We start from the raw sequence: 19,708 nt of genomic DNA on the forward strand, positions 1-19,708 counted from the left end.
ATTTGCTCAAGCAGCTGTACAATACTTGTCATACTTACATTTTTTGTTAAAGTCGCATATTTTGCCAAGAAAATCACAGGAACAACAGGGCTGTCTGTTTAGAAAACCATTTATTTACCACAATAGAAAAAAGCTGAAATCCAATAGAAATCTTCATAAGACAATTTAATGTGTTAACTGCAAAAAGCACTTATTTGACACCTAATTGAAAAGAATAATGTTCCACGCTATTTGTGATGGTTCAGCCTTTGGCATGATGCACTAGGCCCCGGATCCTGCGCGTCAGGGCTTGGATGAAGGTGTGACGGGAACGGGTTTTACTATACAGCCCCTCGACCTCCAGCAACTTCCTCTGGAGCGGCTCACTGAAGCTGTTCGCCACATCGCTCTGCAACTACACAAACAAAGAAACGCTCAAAAACAATACCAAGCAGACATTTGGGTAAGTACAGAGTCAGTAAGAGTTCTTTATGTTTTTGAAAGTCTCAAAGAAACATTGTGGAATATTTACAATTTAAAATAACTTATATGTTAAATGTCTTTAATGTCAGTTTTGATCAATTTAGTGCCTTGGTGGGGAACCTGAGGGTCTTTGACAAAAATCATGTGGCTTCACCAACATATGATCATTTAAAACTTGCAATGTACCTGTTCAATATCTTGCTGGCTCACTCTTGACACACTTAAACCTCTGCTGCCACTAGGATCTACACAGAAAGAAATTGGTCAGACATTTGATAAACTAAAGTCTTTCATGCAGTTAAAAACAACCTAAAACTGAACTTTGAAGATGAACAGCTGACCTCTGTAACCTGGCAGAAGCGAGTCTTTGGGGTCAGTGGGAGTGCAGTAGAGCAAGTAGAACTCTAGGTGGCGCCAGATCACAAACAGGCACGTCTCAATGATATCTTCAGAGAAATGTCAAGAAAAACATGCAACTGCTGTCCACTTTCCAGGTGTCAGATTGTAATAAACTCAAAATAAACAGTCGGACGTTATTTTAGAAAGAAAATCGGAGCATTTCTCTGATTTCTAAGGCAATCTTTGTGTGTTAGGATACAGGAACAGAGGGCGAGAAGTTTGGCTCTGTTGTTGACCAGCTGGACGAGCCGACGCTTGGCAAGCACGTTTCTCTGCACTGATGGGATCTTTTCCACTCCACCAGAACCAGACACCAGACCCTGGCACAGCTTTGCACACAAAACGATATGTCAGGCATAGATAATTCTGTATCTTTTAATCAAACAGGCAGAAAAAGGCAGCAATGTCTTTGCATGTATACCTCCTTGAGTTCCTCAGGAGGAAGCTGTTCCACTCGCTCTAGCTTGTTCAGGCTCTGTCTGTGGCTGTCATGGTATCGGAAGAAGTCAGTGGCGCTGTTCTTCAGCAGGAGCAGAACCAATCCCAGACTGGGCACCCGCGCAGAGGGAACGGACACATCTGATCCAACACGATGATGCACAGTTAGTTTACAGACGCCAGCCAGTATTTTGTCAACATAGACAGACACTAAACAGCCACAAAGACCAACCTGCTGGCTCACTTGCTGATGGGCTGAACAGGCAGAGAGAGAACTGGGCTTCAGCTGAGCTTTGCAGCAGTAGTGTCTGGCAGTACTCCATAATATTAGCACAAATCTGAGAAATCACACAATACACATTAGAGTGAAACATCTAAAGGTTGAGATAAACTACAGTGGAGCAGGGTTAGCAATGCTTTTGCGGTGTTAACTCCACAGTTAACATTACAGTTATGTAAACATAGTGACATTGACTGGATGAACCGCATATGCATTATGCAATGACACCACAAATATGCAAATAAGAACGTTAACCCAGGGTTTAGGAATATACTTAAAATATTAGTAAAATATTAGCATATGAATACCCAGAATTAATTGGTAACCCCAGGGTAAATTATGAGCAGTGTGAAATGTGAAGCAAGATAACCCAAGAAAGGTCAGCTATTCAAGTGTGAAAAGCCCTATAGTGTATGATGGGCAGAGACTTTTTTTTAACATCAGACTATGAACATGTTTGACATTTTGAGCTAATTTTATAACATATTGTTTTAATTTATCATTAATCTCCAAGCAGGTCGAGGCACATGTTTCTGCATGAGTGTGTTTACAAAGTCAGCAACTTTAAGATGCCACAGAGAGGAGTAAGTGGTCACTATGTTTCCTGTGACATCACCTGTTGCATGGCAACCTCCATTTCCTCTCTCTTTTCTGCAAGGTCGCCAGGAGAAACAGTGTCCTCAATCTGCTTCAGGTAGCGAGCACGATCAGTGCCCACCAACCGCACGAGCAGAGACAACGACTGACGCTGAAGGAAGGAGAAAGAGGAAACGTCACTCATGTTGTAAACTTCATACATTTACAGAACTTTCAGCTTTAATGATGTCATCTAGGGGTGTAACGATTCGCTCGTTTTCTCAATGCATTGATTACAAATCCTGACGATCTTGAAACACGGATTTTTGAATGGTTGATTTCGGTCAATAACTGATTTAAAATGCTAAGAATCAAAATTAATCACAATTCGATAGCGATTTAATGCTTTAAAATATATAAAAACATTAAATGACTGCATGCACGAATTAATGGAGATGTTGGAGGCATTTTTCTCATTGACACAAGAAGGCTTTTCTTACTCTTCAGTGAAGAATAGTTTAGGATTAGTTGGGAAAGTGCAATGTGTTTAATGTACCTGGAAGACTGTAATAATGTTGAGTAGCCTATACATTAACACTATCCTACACAATGGTTAACATTATTAACAATACTTTTAAAGCTTTTTTAAATCTTGGCATATGTACATTTCTACATATGTCAATTTTTATAACAAATAAAGTGATGTAGAATCATTACTAACATGAACTAACATCTAATGGACAAAAGGTTTGTTTGTTTTGCCCTCACTCTCTGACCCCCTGAAGGTCGCTGTGTAATTCGCACCCTGACTAAGACTCATTAGGGGAAGCATTTAAATAATCCCATGAATGCGCTTAAAAAAAATGCAGAATCGAATCATTAATCAAATCGCATCGAATATTATTGTGAATCGCCTGGAATCATTCTGAATTTGCAAAAATGGTTCTTGAATTGAATAGAAAACCTATGAATCATGAATTGAACGAATTCACTCAACCCAAAAATTCACAGCCCTAATGTCATTATAATAAACTGTGAATGGTCTTCTTCCTTACAGTTGTTGTCTTGCATACATTTAACCATTTAAAGTCAACTAGTGTCTTTTCAACTTTTCTCCCCTTTAAAAAGAGGTTTTTGAAAATCTTTTTTCAATATTTCACCTGGAATCTGCCGATGTGTCCCTGTAATTCCATAAGGACGGCACTGTTGATTTCCTGTCCCATCTCGAGGGCTCCTGAAACCCAAAATTGACATGCATAGCATTAGTGATGCATCAGTTTGTGGAGCATTTCAAACAGCTGTAGTGTTGCGGCACCTGGCAGTGCAGTCTTGCTGATGATGGCAGTGAGGAGAGAGAGTTCCTGTAGGGCGCCCATGCTCATATCTTGACCATGCAGAATTGACTGAATGACATCCGAGTGAACAATGAGCCACTGGAGCACCTATAAACGAAAACACACCATGTTTATGTAGCATTTAAAACTATTGATGTTAGTGTTTATTTTTTATTTATTTAGACAAAAATATAATATAATATAGATGCTAACAGTGACATGCAAATGCAAACAATATGTGGTATAAGGAGAGTACTTTTATAACATCGAAGTATTCATTTAGTTTTAATGGATTTTTCAATTAACCTTGTTTATTTTATATATATTTTATCTACTCTTTTGATATTCTTAATTAATGTTAAGTAAACATTTAAAGATGCAGTAAGCGATTTCTGTGAATCATTGTTGAACACTGTTGATATTTGAAATCAACCCCTCCCTTCATTGGTCCGCCACCCAAAATGCATGAACACGCAACGCAAGAGTGGATGTCTCTTTATTATAGCAGAAGCGAAGCAAAATTAAGCTTCGAGAAAAATAAACCAAAAATGACAAACGAACGACAAGAATTTTATTTATATATATATATATATATATACATATATACACCACGTTATCACTGCGTGGTGTGACGTTCAGTTGCTCACGGCCCATGCGAACGCTCTACTCATGTTCTACTCATGCTCATCGGAAAAGCAAAGTCCGCTCAAATAACGTGCCAACATGAAATTTTTCTGTAGTAGGGGAGAGCCGGGACAGTTGAAACACTTTTCAGATAAATGTCGTTTTCTAAGATAAGGTTACAGATAGATTTTTTATTTTTTTGTGATTAACAACTCACATATGTGTTCTCTTAGTATCATGTGTTATTCAGTACAAATATAGAATGATTTAAGTAAAATATGACTTTGAACGGGAGTTGTGCTTTGTTTCAATCGTCCCGCCTGTGCGGGACGGTTGAAACACAGGGGTGGGACGGATGAAACATAACAGTTTAAACGGCAACTATTCATCTAATGCTTTTTTTTTGTGAACAACACCTGACAAGTAACTTATGTACATATTGTTACAAACATATTTTGTAATTTATTTTCATTTAAAGGTTCATATTAACCATTTTTGTTCTGTCGCCCAATAAACAATAGGCGATAAGCCTATGCGCATTTTGTAATCTTTCTAACAGGCTATTTTGACGAAGACAAATCAGACAAATCAGTTTACAATTAATTTTCTTACATTTCTTCCTTGAGTCATATTGAGTGTTTGCTAGTTGAATAGCCTGTTATTATGAAGAAAACGAGGTCAACCAGACGACGATAAATGAAATTTATTGAATATTGAAGATTGGACAATTGATGATTATTACAGAGATAGCATGTGTTGCGTAATTGAAAATTAATTTGCATTAAAAGAAACACAAGTCTAGAAACAGTATATGAATCTATGAACAGTACAGGCTATGACCAGGTTTAACGGGCAGGACGCGCGGGCGGGACGGTTGAAACACTGTTTCAACCGTCCCGACAGCGCATCCTGTCATTTAAACCTCTTTTGCTCTTAAACTAAAAAACTCTGATATTGCCCACTTAAGGGTGTGTTGCAGTACTAATACACCTGCCGTATTATCATTACAATGGCACATGAAACAATAAATCCAACTTGTCAGTCAAAAAAAAGTACCGCACGAAAGAATTCACTCACCGCATTCAAAAACAGCTTTGCGGCTTTAACTCCAAAACGACACGACGTAAAGAAGAAATGTTTTCGCGGGTATGTTAGGCATTGCGTGCTGTACGTGCTGACGAAATTTGACGTACATGACGTGAGTGGTTTTCAAGAAAATCTCAGTGTTTCATCAGTCCCGCGTTTCAATCGTCCCGCCTCTCCCCTAGACTTGTTTCTGTTTGCAAATCGCCTTATACTGTGCTGTAACATGGTGTTGTATAGCCATGCTGGGCAACACTGGTTAAAGTATGCAGTAAGATGTCGTCCTACATTCAAGTATATACTTATCCGATCGCTAGCTAAACTCTTTTAGCATATAGGAGAGGGATTCAGCCTGTTCCTGAGGACATCATTACATGGATGTTTAAGTACCTGTGCTGCCCCCTGCTGGTGCTGCGTGGTGGTGGAGGTCAAGATGACCTGCATCAATCTGAGAGTAGGTAGCAGGATCTGTCTGTATCTCTCTAGGGGATTAGGAATAAACCCTGATGGATCTCTCTGCCCAAACACTCTGAAAGAGAAAATGAAGAGAGTAAGAAGGCAGGGTAGAGAAAGACAATTATTCATCTATAGCTTGGACTCTAGATTACAGAGTACCTGAGCGCATCGTTTTGAGGGAGCATGTGAAACACCTGACACTCCATCAGCTGACTGACCAGCCCACAGCGCAAAAGCTCCATCGCACCCTGTGCTGTCTTAGCCACACGGGTCAGCAGAGCAATTTTGGACTCGTAGATGTACAGTGGTTTTAGTAGTGGAGGCTGAGGTGTGAGCAGAGTCTGCAAGGCGGCATCATCTTGTTTCAAGCTCTCAACCAGCACACGCAGGTAACCGCTGTTACACAAGTACACCAGCCACTGGCACTGTCTGTCTATAGACAACACCCTGTCCAACACTGCCAAAGCCAGCATCTGAAAAAGAGATTATATCCTCGAGTCAACTCAATAGACATTTGGAGGTCTTCCTCTCGTTCCTCATTGACCAAGCAAGATGATGATGATTATTTGCTCTTACCCTGCCGATCTCATGGCCGTCACAAGCATCTCTGCACACCACTTCCATAAGTGCAGTGCCATAGCTCTCAATAATGGCCAGGTTCTCTCTCTGCAGCTTGGAGAAACAATCTTCAGGGGCAGTCAAACGCTCCCACATGGATGTAGCTGCAAATTCAGTATTATATATTATAATATTTGTATTTATTATTTTGTATATTAGCATACATTACAAAATATTGCTATGAAAATGTGTTAAAGCCAACATGCTTTTCATAGGCAGATACAGTGTGAACGACCTCTCAATTTATAAAAAAAAAAAAAAAAAAAAGCCAGCAAAAATGCTGTCTAGGAATGTATGTGTATGTGACTAAAATATCCTATACAGTATGTGCGCAGTGTCTATACCTGTCTGCAGTGTCTCAGGCTCCTCAGGTTTCTGGGCAATTTGCAGGTAGTAGAGAAGAGCGCCATAAAGGTGAGCCCGTAGACGTTGGAAACCTCCACCTTGATGTAAACAAACACCAGGGAGTAAGACAAGAAGGTTAACCATTTAACCTCTAACATGGTGGAATTAATTTACCTATGTCAGCTGATTAGCCTTAAATGTGACCCTTCTAACCTGTGCACAAGATAAAATCCAGCAGCTTCCTCAGAATGAGGTGAAGAGCGGAGTTAGCGATCGAAGCAAATCCTGATCCAGAACCACCCTCTGGCCCCACCCCCTGCTGCTCAGACAGAACCGATTGGCTGAGGTGTGCTGTTAATGTGAAGACCGCCCCGGCTACAATTGGCATCAATTCACCAGCAGCATCTTCCGATAACACCTAGAGAAAAGAGAAGGCAAGTCAAATTGCTTTTCCACATTTGGATAAAAGCATCTGCTAGAAGCAAATCAGCGTAAAAACACTCTCAGTTCCTTTCCATCTGTTGTCCTACCTTGTCGTGCAGGTCCAAAAGCAGGTCTCTGATGATCAGCTGGCGCTGGTCTGCTGGGATGAGCTCTGAAGGACAGGCTGTGAGGATGGTCTCCACCAGACTCCTCCAGCTCTGCAGAGCGTGACGCTTGGCACTGAGACTACGCCGCACACGGTTCCTCTCCACCACCTGCTGCAGGACTGAGTTCACTTCCTGATACCGACAGAGACCATGAAAGAATCAGTACCAGTTAACACATTTTTTGTATCTCTTGCCTTCAAATAACAGAGATGCATTCACCTCCATCAGCAGTGGTCTTTGCCCAATGGCCGCCATGCCCTGCAGTGCATTGATCTCTGCAACTAAAACTCGGCGGAGCAACTGAAACACGAAGCAATGAAAGAATTAATTGCATGTTTTATAATAAAATAAATGACAGTATGAGCTCTAGTGTATGCAGATTGGTGAGCCATCCGCATACCTTGACATTGCAGACCGTGTGTCCCTGCTCATTGACGTGTTCACAGTTGGTGATGACCTGTTCTATCTGAGCACGCTCAAAGAAGTCCAGCTGCAGAAGCTCCGGGGCCTCCTGACTGAAGTCTATGGCATCCAAAACGCTCAGCAGCCTCCTGCGTACTGAGATCACCAAAGAGCAATGGATGGTTAACTAAATATAATCCAGATTTAGCGCCTTCCTTTGCTAAATGGGCGGTCTGACTTTCCCTTACCTTTGGAGACAGTGCCAAAGTGCAGGAAACCACTGACTGATCTACTCTCCTCCTCCATGCCTGTCTCTCCATCTGCTACAGATACAATGAATGCATTTACTTCAGTGCTGCTGGCTGGTCATCATAAGAAACTCTGCGAACTCATACATACCTGTATGTAATGTGTGTGGTTGGTCATCGAGGAGGAGGTTGAGCAGTCTCTGTGTGTGTGAGCGCTGGCGGTTCAGTGAGGTCACTCTGAGCTCAATGGCTGTAGTCTTCATCAACCAGGACATCTGAGACAGAGCAGCAATCTCATTCTCTGTGGGACATAAAGATGGAATCAATCAGAGGCATTAACAGTTGTTGCTATCCTTCCTATATACCTATGTGTGAAATTATGATTAGTGGGTTACAAATCAAAGATAAAAAAAAGTTAAAAGGTGTCTGGATGGGCTACTACACGACACTTCTGAGAGCCTGTTTGTCATGTTTAAAATGGATATTACACTACCGGTCATAAATTTAGGTTTAAAAAAATATATATATGTTTTTGAAAAAAGTCTCTTATCTTCAAGGTTGCATGTATTTGATAACTGTAAATAACAGTTTTCTATTTTAACATATTTTAAAATGTAATTTATTCCTGTGATGCAAAGCTGAATTTTCAGCATCATTACTCCAGTCTTCAGTGTCAAATGATCCTTCAGAAATCATTCTAATATGTTGATTTGGTGCTCAAGAAACATTTCTTATTATTATCAACATTGAAAACAAATTTTTGTGGAAACTGATAATTTTTTTCAGTTTTTAGTGTACATCTTCCACTAGATGTTATGGACACACAAAATCAAAACAAAGAGTGCAGATATGCAGTGGACCTGATAATATGAAAGGCAAGTGCTGCAGATGAGAGAACAGGAAGTCCTGACTGGTCCTGAGGTATCGCATGGTGGGCCCCGAAGTGTCCGGACACGCGCACAACTGATAGATTACCTAGAACGAACACACACAAAATATATTATATTATATTAAAATATTATACACACAACATCCACACAAATATATTATCAGGGTTGCTGCATGTTTTTTTTAAAATCAAATTTAGACTTTTTAAGATGTAATGTAATTATATTATATAATATGTAAGCAGTACTCTAAAAATATAACTACAAATAGTAAACACATGCAACACAACATGTAACATCTTAAAACATTGCTTAGTAAACGTTCAAATCTAAAATGCAAAAACTGGATGTAATGTGACTGAACAAATTACACATTTGGAGAACCCAGAGCACTTCAGCCTTCAATTTTGATAGTGCAAAACTTCCAACCTTGCAGTTGTGTTTGCCACCGTGTTCACCTGATTAGAAGAGCTGCTGCATATATCATGATAATTGCTGAAGATTTTATCACAGTATTGTCCTCCAAACAGGTTTAATAATTATTTTTTTTATAATAAAAAGCACATTTAAATTGAACAAAACAATACACAAAAAAAAAGTAAAGAAATGTTTTAAACAGATTAAAGTGTAAAAGAACTATAAAGAACAATAATAAAGAATCAGAACCTTTTCAGTCAATATCTAGTGCATGTTTTAGTCCATATTAAAATGTAAAAATGTTAACAAATTCTGCAAATGAAACATCTGAATGGCTCTTTCAAACATGTTCAGAAACAGAAAGTAGCACAGCCTGCTTTGTTTATGGGGTTACTGGGGTAACGGCTCTGGTGAAACGTGACGTACATAAAAATCTAAAAAAGTCTAGTTGCGAACTAGGTACTACAAAAGACTTGGTGCTACACAGCTTAAAAGTCTATATTTTTCAATCAGATTTAAGATCTTAAAATGTAATTCCTAGCAGAAAAAAATACTAATATTTAAGACTTTTTAATGGTTTTAAAATCAGGAGATTTTAATTTCAGATTTTTTCAGATTTAAGATTTTTTAATGCCCCACGGGAACCTTGATTATTTAATAGCATATTTTAGATTTCAGCTATTAGATTTTAGATTTCAGTGTCTGAATGTAAATTGGTTAAAGTGTGTATACCTGGTAGCAGAGTTCAGCTAGATGAGGGGCCTGTTTGATGAGCACAGGTCCAGAACGCCACTCACAGCCCCTCTGGAGCAGACTGAGGATCGCATGCAAGCAGCTCCGTGGACAGCCAAGAACACCTTATTGATGGAAACATGACAATAAGGAACAAACATTTCATGTTTCAGGCATAGCATAGTATGTGTGAGGTTCACGTTGAGATCTTACCTGGGTCCTGGAGGTTAGTGGAGGAAACTGGCTTCTTCACTTCATAGCCTAATAGATACAGGCCCAGGTTGGGGCCCTTTAGGTCCAGAGATGTAATCAGAAGGTTCAGGATGTGGATCTGGGTTTCATGACGGATCCGGGCCACCCGTTTCTCAGGGTCTGAGTCTGAACCAAGAAAAAGGGGTGTTAGATGCTGCTTTAAACAATTCATTGATGACATTTAGCAATTTTTAGATTTTTAAGGACTCACCATCTGCGCTCACTCCCTCCTGAGCTTCCTCACTGTCCAGACACTCCACAAAACCAGCCATCAACTTCTCGCTCACTGCCTGCTCATTACAAAACAGTTATTTCATATTTAAAGCAACTCCTATTCATTTTATTACCTATAGACAGTGTGAGGTCTCTTACTTGATCATGTGTGAAGTCTCCAACCAGTCTGGCCTGGATGTTTGGGTAGCGTGCGATACGGCGCAGGATCTTGGCACTCTGGAAAGCAGCAGCAGGGTTAGAGCTGCTGTGGTACAGGTACCTATGAAGGCCAAACAAGTAAAATCAGCACAGGTATCTCTGAATCAGACACACATTAAAGCATTCCTGAAAATGATTTAGCTGTGAACAATATATGGTAGATATACATGTGGAAAGCAGACCTGGCAATGTTGGTGATGTGATCAGCACGTCTGCTCTGAGCACTGACGCCCTGTAGGAGCTGTTCCACAGGGGAGACAAGTAGCGATGTCTGACTTTCTCTCAGCAGATCCATAAACGTCACTTCCTTCTGCAGGGCCAGCTCCAACAAACACAGACAGTGCAGCACTGCCGACTCCAACTGCTTCTTACCTACAACAGCAGCACCGACATTGTTATAAACAAATACAAACAACTGAAGCAATTACAGCCATACCAGTTGTCAGTCACATGATCTTTCAGAAATAATTCTAATAGGCTGATTTGCTACTCAAGAAACATTTAGGATTCTTTGATGAATATAAAGTTCAACAGAACAGAATTTATTTAAAATAGAAATATTCATATAAAATGTCTTTACTGTCACTTTTGATCTATTTAATGCATCCTTGCTGAATAAAAGTATTAAAACTTAAAGTATTAAAATCTCAAACTTTTGAACAGAAGTTAATTGTTTTCATGTATTTAATACTACAATTCATGTACTTTAAAAAATAAAATCATTATCATTTATATATTGAGTGTTTTATTTTCACCCTATCAGTCAAAATAGTATCAAATTATCAACTTACAAGTATTGGCCACAATTTTAATATGGCTGCATCCCCAATATTAATATTTGAATAGGCATTCAATTAAATTAAGCATTATATAACAATTTTAATTACTTGGTAAAGAGTTGTTTTAAAAGTGTTACTAACAAATGTGACCAGACATAAGAAAAAATGCAGAGAAGGCATCTTATACTGACCAGGGAAGGGGGCGTAGGTGTCTAGTTGTCGAGCGCCCTCCTCCAACAGGCTGAGGCAGAGAGAGAGGGTGGGCGAGTCATTCAGCAGGTGGAACATCAAGCTGTGCCCTGGAGGCTTATGGGCCAGCACCTGTTCCCCCTGCAGTTCCACCATCTCTTGCAGGAAGTCCGATGGCTGCGGCTCATATTCTCGTAGAAGTTTGTGAAACACCTCTAGCACTGCCTCAGCTACCTCCCACTGCAGAAAAAAAGGAAATAAAGATACAAGACCAAAAATGGAGGCGAGAAAGGGATTAGAGAAATGTTTAAATCTAGCAGGCTGCAGCAAACCTTTTCTGCTGGCCGACGGTAGGCACGTGTGGGGAAGGCCAGAAACACAGAGTCACGCAGGAAGTCAAGATAAGGCTGAAAGCCTGGTGCACGCAGTCCTGCTCCAAGATTCACCGGGAGTGCACTCTCTACCAAAGTACTAATCAAATGACAAAAGGCTCTCGTGAGTGGATACTCCTCACAGCTCGATTCAATCTCGTTCAGCTCCACCTGTTAGAGGAAAACGAAATTAGTGGCACAGTAAAAGCTCATATATACACACATCACAATTAATCAAATTAAAACTGGAATCGCAATATGGCTTAGGCTGCAGTTTAATTAAATAAATGTATACAATGTCAGTCGTGGTGTGAAGCGTGCTACGGTGTCCTTTTTCACACGAGCAGCTCATGATCCAGAATTCTCATTATTCCGTGTGGCAGGTCACAGTAAATGCCATCTCAAATCCATATCCATAAATATTGTACTGTACTGTACAATAAAATGATTATTTTTCTTAAATATTTTTATTTAGTAATAATACAAATCATAATAATCTATCATAAAATTCAGGAAATTGTGAAGCCCTAAAAACAAGCACAGCGAACTTGAAGCTTTTTAAATCAAAAGCAGCCCTAATACGCAGCATACATGACAAGAAACTGTACCTCAATCCCAGCTGCCTGTTTCTGTCCAGGGGCTTTTACTGTCTGCAGGATCTGAGAGGGGAAAAAAAAAACATTGATCAATATCATTATAATCAAGTCAACTCAACTGAAAAAAGCCACTAAAGTGGGAAAGACCACACTATCTTTGTTGAAACTGTTTAACAAATAGATTTTCTTGAAGATAGTAAAGCTTATTCAGTTTAAACATTCATTCTTTTAGTGTAGGTCAGTTTGGCATTATAGGCTGGAGTTTTATTCACCTGTGTGTACTCCAGAGATTGCCAGAGGGAGGCAGCGATCTCGGGCGATTTGCCAAATGCGGCGAGAACATGCAAAACTTGAGCTTTCAGCACTGGCTGAACACTGCACTGCAGCAATCCCAGCATCACCACCACAGGCGTCCACTGAGGGTGTTCACAAAGAGCCAGACGAGCATTCTCACTCTGAAAAATAGAACAACATGTTTAAACACTGACATACCAAGAGCACTTTTACCTGCTAGATGATGTGATGAGGGCTGGGTTTAGAAACTGATTTCCTAATTCACTTTGATTTTAATTTGTTCTTGAATATTTCAGTTTTGCTTTGAAATCAAAACGAAAAAGTGTCATTTATTCATCAATCTGCCTAAAAATGAAATGCAAAAGGATGCATCCCAACTTGCTGAAATTAAAAACAGTATTTGTTAAAAAATATATATTTTGCTCAACATTTAGAACTATAATTGTTCAATTAATCAACTGATATAGTTATCTTTCACTATATATATATATATATATATATGTGTGCTATACCCAGGTGATGATAGTGGTAAGCAGCTGGAGGAACGCAGTGAGGCCTTCTAGCTCTCTCTGAGTGATGCCTCTGATGGGTGGGTGGCGGTACTGTGTGCTGTCGGCATTGGGCACGTCACGTCGCAGGTTCTCATGGTAGAGCATAAGAGAATGAAAAAAGTGCTCCCACGACACTAAACTGCCCGACACTCCAGCCTGCCGGTTCTCTCCTGAAACAGTCATCATAAACAACTTGTTTACAACAGCACTCATATTACACTATTCACTTTTAAGATCTGAGGGTTCAGTTACCGTGTGGAGCACCGTTGGTTTTAAGCAGACTAAAGCAGTAGTGGGAACACTGAGGGCCATTAGCAAGTCCGTTCAGCATGCGCAAGTAAGGGATGTAGAGAGTAGCAGGGAGCAGATCACCCATCTGACGCACAAACTTGGAGAGAACCACCTGACGTGACACACACAAATGTATATTCAAATTTAGGACTTTATTTCAAAGCAATGGTGATGAATCATGACCTGTGGAGTTTAAACCAGTAATGTTTCATTTAATGTTTCATGTCACATCACCCCTAAATATATTTGGGCACTGCATATTGTAGGACGAGCACTTTTTTTTCTATAAAAATACATCTTTAGTATAGTTTAGCATAGTTAGCAAGTATTTTTCTGACACACCTGTTTGTGAGGGGGTCTTTGGGGAGGTCCTCCAAGAAAAGATCCAGTGAATGAAGTGTGCTGAATAGACTCAGATGGACACCAGAACTCCAGGGCCAGCTCAAGTTCAAATGGATCTTTACTGTAAAACTCTCCAATCTGAAACACAATATTACATTCAATAAATACAGCAGTAATTACAATAGTTCAAAAGTGCTGATTAGTGATATAATGCTTCAGTGTTAGTAAAATGGGTGCATGAGATCCTAATTAAATATAATTGAGATTTTAGAAGCAATATGTAAAGATGCAATTCATTTCCTGGCTGTAGAGAGATGATGTACTAGAAAGAAATGCTGAAGAATTCATCAAGTCAATAGTACGTGATAAATGTAAAGGGATGCTCACAAGGATCATGAGGTGGTCCAGGTCCTTGCGTAGAGATGATGGTGGCTCGCTGCCCATCTGCAGAGCCATGTGGATCAGTCGAGCATCTTCATCAGCACGGTTACGCAACTGCTTCACCTACAAAAATTTAAAACATATTCAAATAGAGAGTTACTTTGAATTGTAATAATATTTCACAATTTTACTGTTTTGCTGTATTTTTGATCAAATAAATGTAGCCGTGGTGAGCACAGGAGAAATCTTACAGAGCCCAAACTTGTGACCGATAGTGGACAGTATATGAATAAACAGCTAAAAAATGCATGCATTTCTCCTCGCACCTTCATTGGCATAAGAGCCAGGAAATCAGTAATCAGAGAATGCAGTCGGCGTGTGTAGAATTCTTCCTGGCTGAAGCCATCACTTCCCAGGATGCCCTCTGTCAGGAAGAGGAAGACACCTCCCAAAAGCGCCTGGTCTGCCAGAGCCTCATCTGCCTCAGTGTACTCCACTAGAGCTGAAAAGAAAATGATTGAAATTGGGCGAGAGTAGATTAAACTGTTAACACATCTAGAAATGTTTTCATGCATTCTCAAGGTTTATCTACTATTTGCATCTAATCTATAACAAATTATAGCATATACAGATCACGTAAAGGCTGTAACTATGACGCATCATGAGATAAACAGCTGAAGTAAAAGTGATTTAGAAATCAGCAACGGCCTAAGCTATGGAAGGGGTTGTCGTGTAGATACCTGCGCCCTGAGGAAGTTGTGACAGGGCCCGCAGAGACAGAGCCCAGGCCAGCTGCACCACTGCCTGCAGTCCTGGAAGCTTCCAGCCCTGACCCTCCACCAGCCGATTGTGCACTGCGGCCACATACTGCTTCTCCGTCAGTAGAGGCAAAGCCTGGAGCAAATCTAATCAACACACGCAAAATGTATTTGTAAAAACGTAATATTATCTACTCTACTGAGTAAACAACATCATACTTTTATATGTGTGGATAATAATAAAGCATTTAAAGCTACCAATGATGGTTGAAAAAAGCAAGAATACCTTCTCTATCCTCTGTTCCTTGCTCCAGAAAACTAACATCCAGACAATAAAGCAAGGCCATGACTAAAGCAAGGTTGACGCTATCCAATGAGCCATCAGCCTCGGCAGTCACCGTCTCCAAGTGACTGATGAGAGCCAGGGTGTCATCTTTGCTCAGAGGTGACTGGCATGTCCAGGCAAACAAACACTCTGCCAGTGACTGTCGGCACTCTTTGATGAGGTCAGATACCTGTAACATATGAAAAATACTTATTTAATACTGTCTATTTACATTTATTTGCATATGTAATTATCATCAATTTGTATAGGATGCTTCACCTCTTTCCTGTGTTTCTCATTGCCAAGGCCCCGCTCTTTCTGAAGCCTCTCAAACACACGGGTCACGCTGACATCCGAGATCAAGTTCAAGATTTGCTTGGTCAAACCCTGAGCCATCAGCTCATCCGTGAACCGTGTGGTGAGATTCACCAGTTCAGGACTACATGGGAAGAAATCATGACAATACCAAAGAATTACATTTAAAAAAAAACATAAGACAAAAACACAAATGAGTTGTTTCGTTGTTGTTGTTGTTTTTTTGTAATGAACACTGCACACTTCTACAATCTATCTGAAACCATGGGTTGCCCCTGGTACATTACATTTTTGACAAACTCAAACTTATTTTATGCTTTGACTTAAATCATACTGAAACATGAAGTTGGGACAGAATTCTATGACATTTTAAGCTTTTACGTATTTGGATGTTAACAAGTGGCTAAATGGGACTACAGAGGCTGTCAGGGACATTAAATGTCATCACGCAGAACAGGTAAACTCACTACTGCCTCTACTCTCTTTGTGAAGATTTTCTTAAAGAACAAAATGTATAAACATTTGTTGGTCACAGAGCATATTTTCATCTATTATCCAAACGCCAATGAAAACTTCTATTGGCTTTTTGTTGATGGAGTAGAGCGATGCAAACTTTTGGTTTGAACTACAAAAATAACACCATCCCTTCAGTAATCTATAAAATGTGAATGTATCAGCTAGAGTTTAACAGAATGCTAGCATATAGATGGCCTCAAAGCTAACAGATAGGACTAAAAGCTTCATGCGGTCTGTAATAAAGATTAAGGGTGCAAAATCCCAAATTTGCAGAGTTGTGCAACCAATAACCTGTGAACCTCTTGGATAAAATGTTTCCTAAAAGGGAAGTATGGGAGAAGCATGGAAGAATGAGCTTTGTGAGACCAAATCATGGAGGATGCATGAAGGAAGAACAGCAAACCTCAAGTCAAGTGTGAACGTCTTCCCGTGTCTGGACTGGATGAGCGAGCGGAGCGAGTTGGCCACACAGCGTTTGCCGTCCCAGTAAAGGAGCACAGCTACCAGGCCTCGAGTCAGGCCGGGGAAGTGAGGCTGCTGGTGCTCTCCTAAAAATACACATGAAGATCACATTATTACAAAGCAACTTCACTGCAATGATATCATTTCAACAGTCCCGAACGAGTATGTTGAGTGTGTGTACCTGCCAGCAGCAGTTCAAGGGAGGCTAGTTCTCCCAGGTCAAAAAGGTCACTAAGAATGAAGGCTTCTGAGATGAGCTGCTCAGGAAGCAGTCGTGCTCCCTGCTGGCCCTGAATAGCGATGCCTTCAGTGCTGGCTTTCCGAACCTTCTCTCTTTGTTCTGCACTCTTCGGCTGTTTTGCGCAAAAAAAAGAATTGTAGATAAATTCAGATCGGTCTCGTAAATAGATTTTTTTATTTTTTATCTGATTCAAAAGAATGAAGGTTTTCAATTAAAAAAGACAAGCACACAAGTCACATAGACCACTTTTATGATACTTTGATGGCATTTACAATAAATGCTAGAATGTATTTTGAAGCTTTCAAATCAGGATACAGATAACAAAACAGGATTTTCCGTTTATTTCCATTCCAGTAATTCATAATTTCCCACTAAACTCAACGGTACAATTACAGGTTTCCACCCACATGGTTGTCTTTAGAAAAAATTACTGAAATGTTTTTGAATCTATGAAAAATAAAAACCTACTGGGTTTTTGAAGAGGGAGAGGAAGTTGGGTTTGTGTTTCTTCAACTGCAGATCTAAAAGATGAACGCTCTCAGGCTGACGGCTCCATATGGCGCCCTCCACGGCTTCCCAGAGCTCCTTCAGCGGGCCCCACAGACTGGCTCCTGCAAACCGATTCAAAATATGTCACGGAAAATTTGGTTTATGTCACATTAAAAAGGGTTTAAGAGATTATAATGTTCAGTAATATTATCAATTTGACTGCACCGACGCTATTGTATGAGAACAAAACATGAACTGAATTGAGCTGGACGATAACACCATTGTTTTCTGCAGAGCTGCTTTATAGCTCATTTGACTTTGAATCATAATTGACAGACGTTGCAACATCGACATTGTTACTAAACTGAACTGAATTAACGCTGAACTGACTCAATCTGAATAATGACACCATTGTCTTCTTATAGCTGAATTGTACTAATTTCATAATTGATAAACAGTTACTGAACTGAACACAGAACTGACTTAACACAGAATAATGACACAACTATCCTCTGTAGAGCTGCTTTACAGCAGAATTTGAATTTGTCTAATATTTGAATAAGTTTGCATTATTGATTGTTTTCCTTTTTATTACCGAGAAGCTGCTTTGAAACAATCTGTATAAAGCGCTATACAAATAAAGGTAACTTGACATTAAATTATAAAATCCATTCTGTTTTCTGTATACACACATATCAATGACTGTTTGGAGGATACTTACATAATGTATTATCTGAATCGGTTATTGATATTCAATTTGACAGTTTGTCACAAAAATGCTTTAGTGCTACCATGCTGAGTTGCCTTGACTTAAAATTAGAGGTTGATTATTACAGCATTATCATAAATACAGGAGGTTGTAAAAAGACAAATGAGAAGTATGGACGCCAACTTGGATGAAGTAACTTACAATCGGCAGCGAGCAATATAGGAGCAAAAATGAATGCAAAATAGATGCCATGACTTATATTTAAGTTACTATATAATAATACCACGCTAAACCATATTCTTAAATACATATTAAAGCATTTTAGACTTAAATCAGACATTGTCTTGGCCATTATTGACCTTATTTACAAATACAGAGCGTATGCACAACTTAGTTTTAAGATACATTAATATTCCAAATAAACAGCTTTTTCTGGTCACAGAGATGATGGTCTTACAATGACTTTTCCTGTAATAATAATTATAATAATGTGGGTAGATAATAATAATGAATGTAGTGTGACGCATATAGCTACACACTTTCGGCATATTTACTAATGAAGTAACATGGAGAGTCGATTCAATTATTTGTACTTTAAATCTATAAAAACACATTGGTTTAAATGCCCAATATTCGATACTCTATGCTGTATAAAACATGGAGTATGTTTATAAAATAGAATATGCATTTATACCTGAATTTACCGCCATCTGCGTCGCCATGTCTGAAGCGTGAGTGGGCTGCCCCGAATTTTGCCTGCGTGAAAACATAACTTTCAGTTTCTTTTGTAAAGAATCTATTTTAAATTTACATTCGTGTAAATTTATGTATTTATCTTATTGTTTATTTTGTTTTTTGACAACATGGTTTTGTTATCTTTTGTCAGATAACCTCTTTAGTGAAATAAAGTTGGTAGAATGGCAAATCGGCTTAAAACCATAGCTTAAAACGGATTACTGAAATAAATTCAGTGGCCGGAAAGTTGTCTCTAATTGTTTTTTTCTAAACCATATGTTTATCTATTTTATTAGATTCTATTTATTTTTAATTCGTTGTTATTTACGCGTAAATTATTGTCCAGACTCTGGCTGCAAACTGAACAGAGACAGCTTTGTCACATGGTGCATGTTCCTTTTCTCACCGCTTCTAAGAATGGGCTAATCACTGTCACCTGTGGTTACAGCGATATGGCGTTTCATAAAATCATTTTACAGAAGGTCCTTGGACTAGATCATATTTGCATTTGTATGACGGAGGCAGATTCCAGCATTGATTACAAGTAAGCGATAATAATGTCATTGTGCATCACTCAGTAAGATTCAGTAAGAATAAAATTAAGGCGTCCTAACTAGTTTTCTGAGCCGCCAAGCGCCCCCTGGAGACAGAAACGAGCCCGTTACGGGAATTATGAGAGGGGTCCTCCACATTAGTGCCTGATAATCTGCCTGACAACAATCCCAGGATGCGTTACATGGTGCCCTTTTTGCTTACAACAACCACAAAGATTTTCAATTGAAATCAAAT

At 39.4% G+C, this 19,708-nt stretch overlaps 1 protein-coding gene across 2 annotated transcripts; it reads right to left on the reverse strand.

Moving 5' to 3' along the window:
- Positions 1-91: 91 nt before the first annotated feature.
- Positions 92-18,923, reverse strand: nup205 (nucleoporin 205). Of its 2 annotated transcripts, none has more exons than XM_084124401.1 (41): positions 18,879-18,923; positions 17,455-17,597; positions 16,927-17,098; positions 16,687-16,831; positions 15,732-15,891; positions 15,414-15,642; positions 15,110-15,274; positions 14,696-14,871; positions 14,376-14,492; positions 13,989-14,126; positions 13,608-13,758; positions 13,317-13,525; positions 12,783-12,965; positions 12,523-12,573; positions 11,876-12,085; positions 11,546-11,783; positions 10,758-10,947; positions 10,516-10,636; positions 10,355-10,433; positions 10,105-10,269; positions 9,892-10,016; positions 8,716-8,830; positions 8,007-8,156; positions 7,856-7,930; positions 7,606-7,763; positions 7,425-7,505; positions 7,146-7,337; positions 6,829-7,033; positions 6,615-6,713; positions 6,229-6,374; positions 5,812-6,125; positions 5,587-5,725; positions 3,471-3,597; positions 3,316-3,389; positions 2,196-2,327; positions 1,532-1,637; positions 1,283-1,440; positions 1,061-1,190; positions 804-908; positions 649-707; positions 92-394 (listed from the first exon to the last, which is right to left on the reverse strand). In XM_084124401.1, exons 1-41 carry the CDS (start codon positions 18,904-18,906, stop codon positions 242-244), a joined length of 5,913 nt encoding a protein of 1,970 aa, XP_083980527.1. In that variant the 5' UTR covers positions 18,907-18,923; the 3' UTR covers positions 92-241. The 2 variants fall into 2 exon arrangements, with proteins under 2 accessions (XP_083980527.1, XP_083980528.1); XM_084124402.1 differs by having other exon boundaries at positions 7,856-7,927; positions 18,879-18,919.
- Between the last annotated feature and the right edge of the window lie 785 nt (positions 18,924-19,708).

Source organism: Abramis brama, assembly GCF_963993115.1.
Source record: "Abramis brama genome assembly, chromosome: 9".
NCBI lineage: Eukaryota > Metazoa > Chordata > Actinopteri > Cypriniformes > Leuciscidae > Abramis > Abramis brama.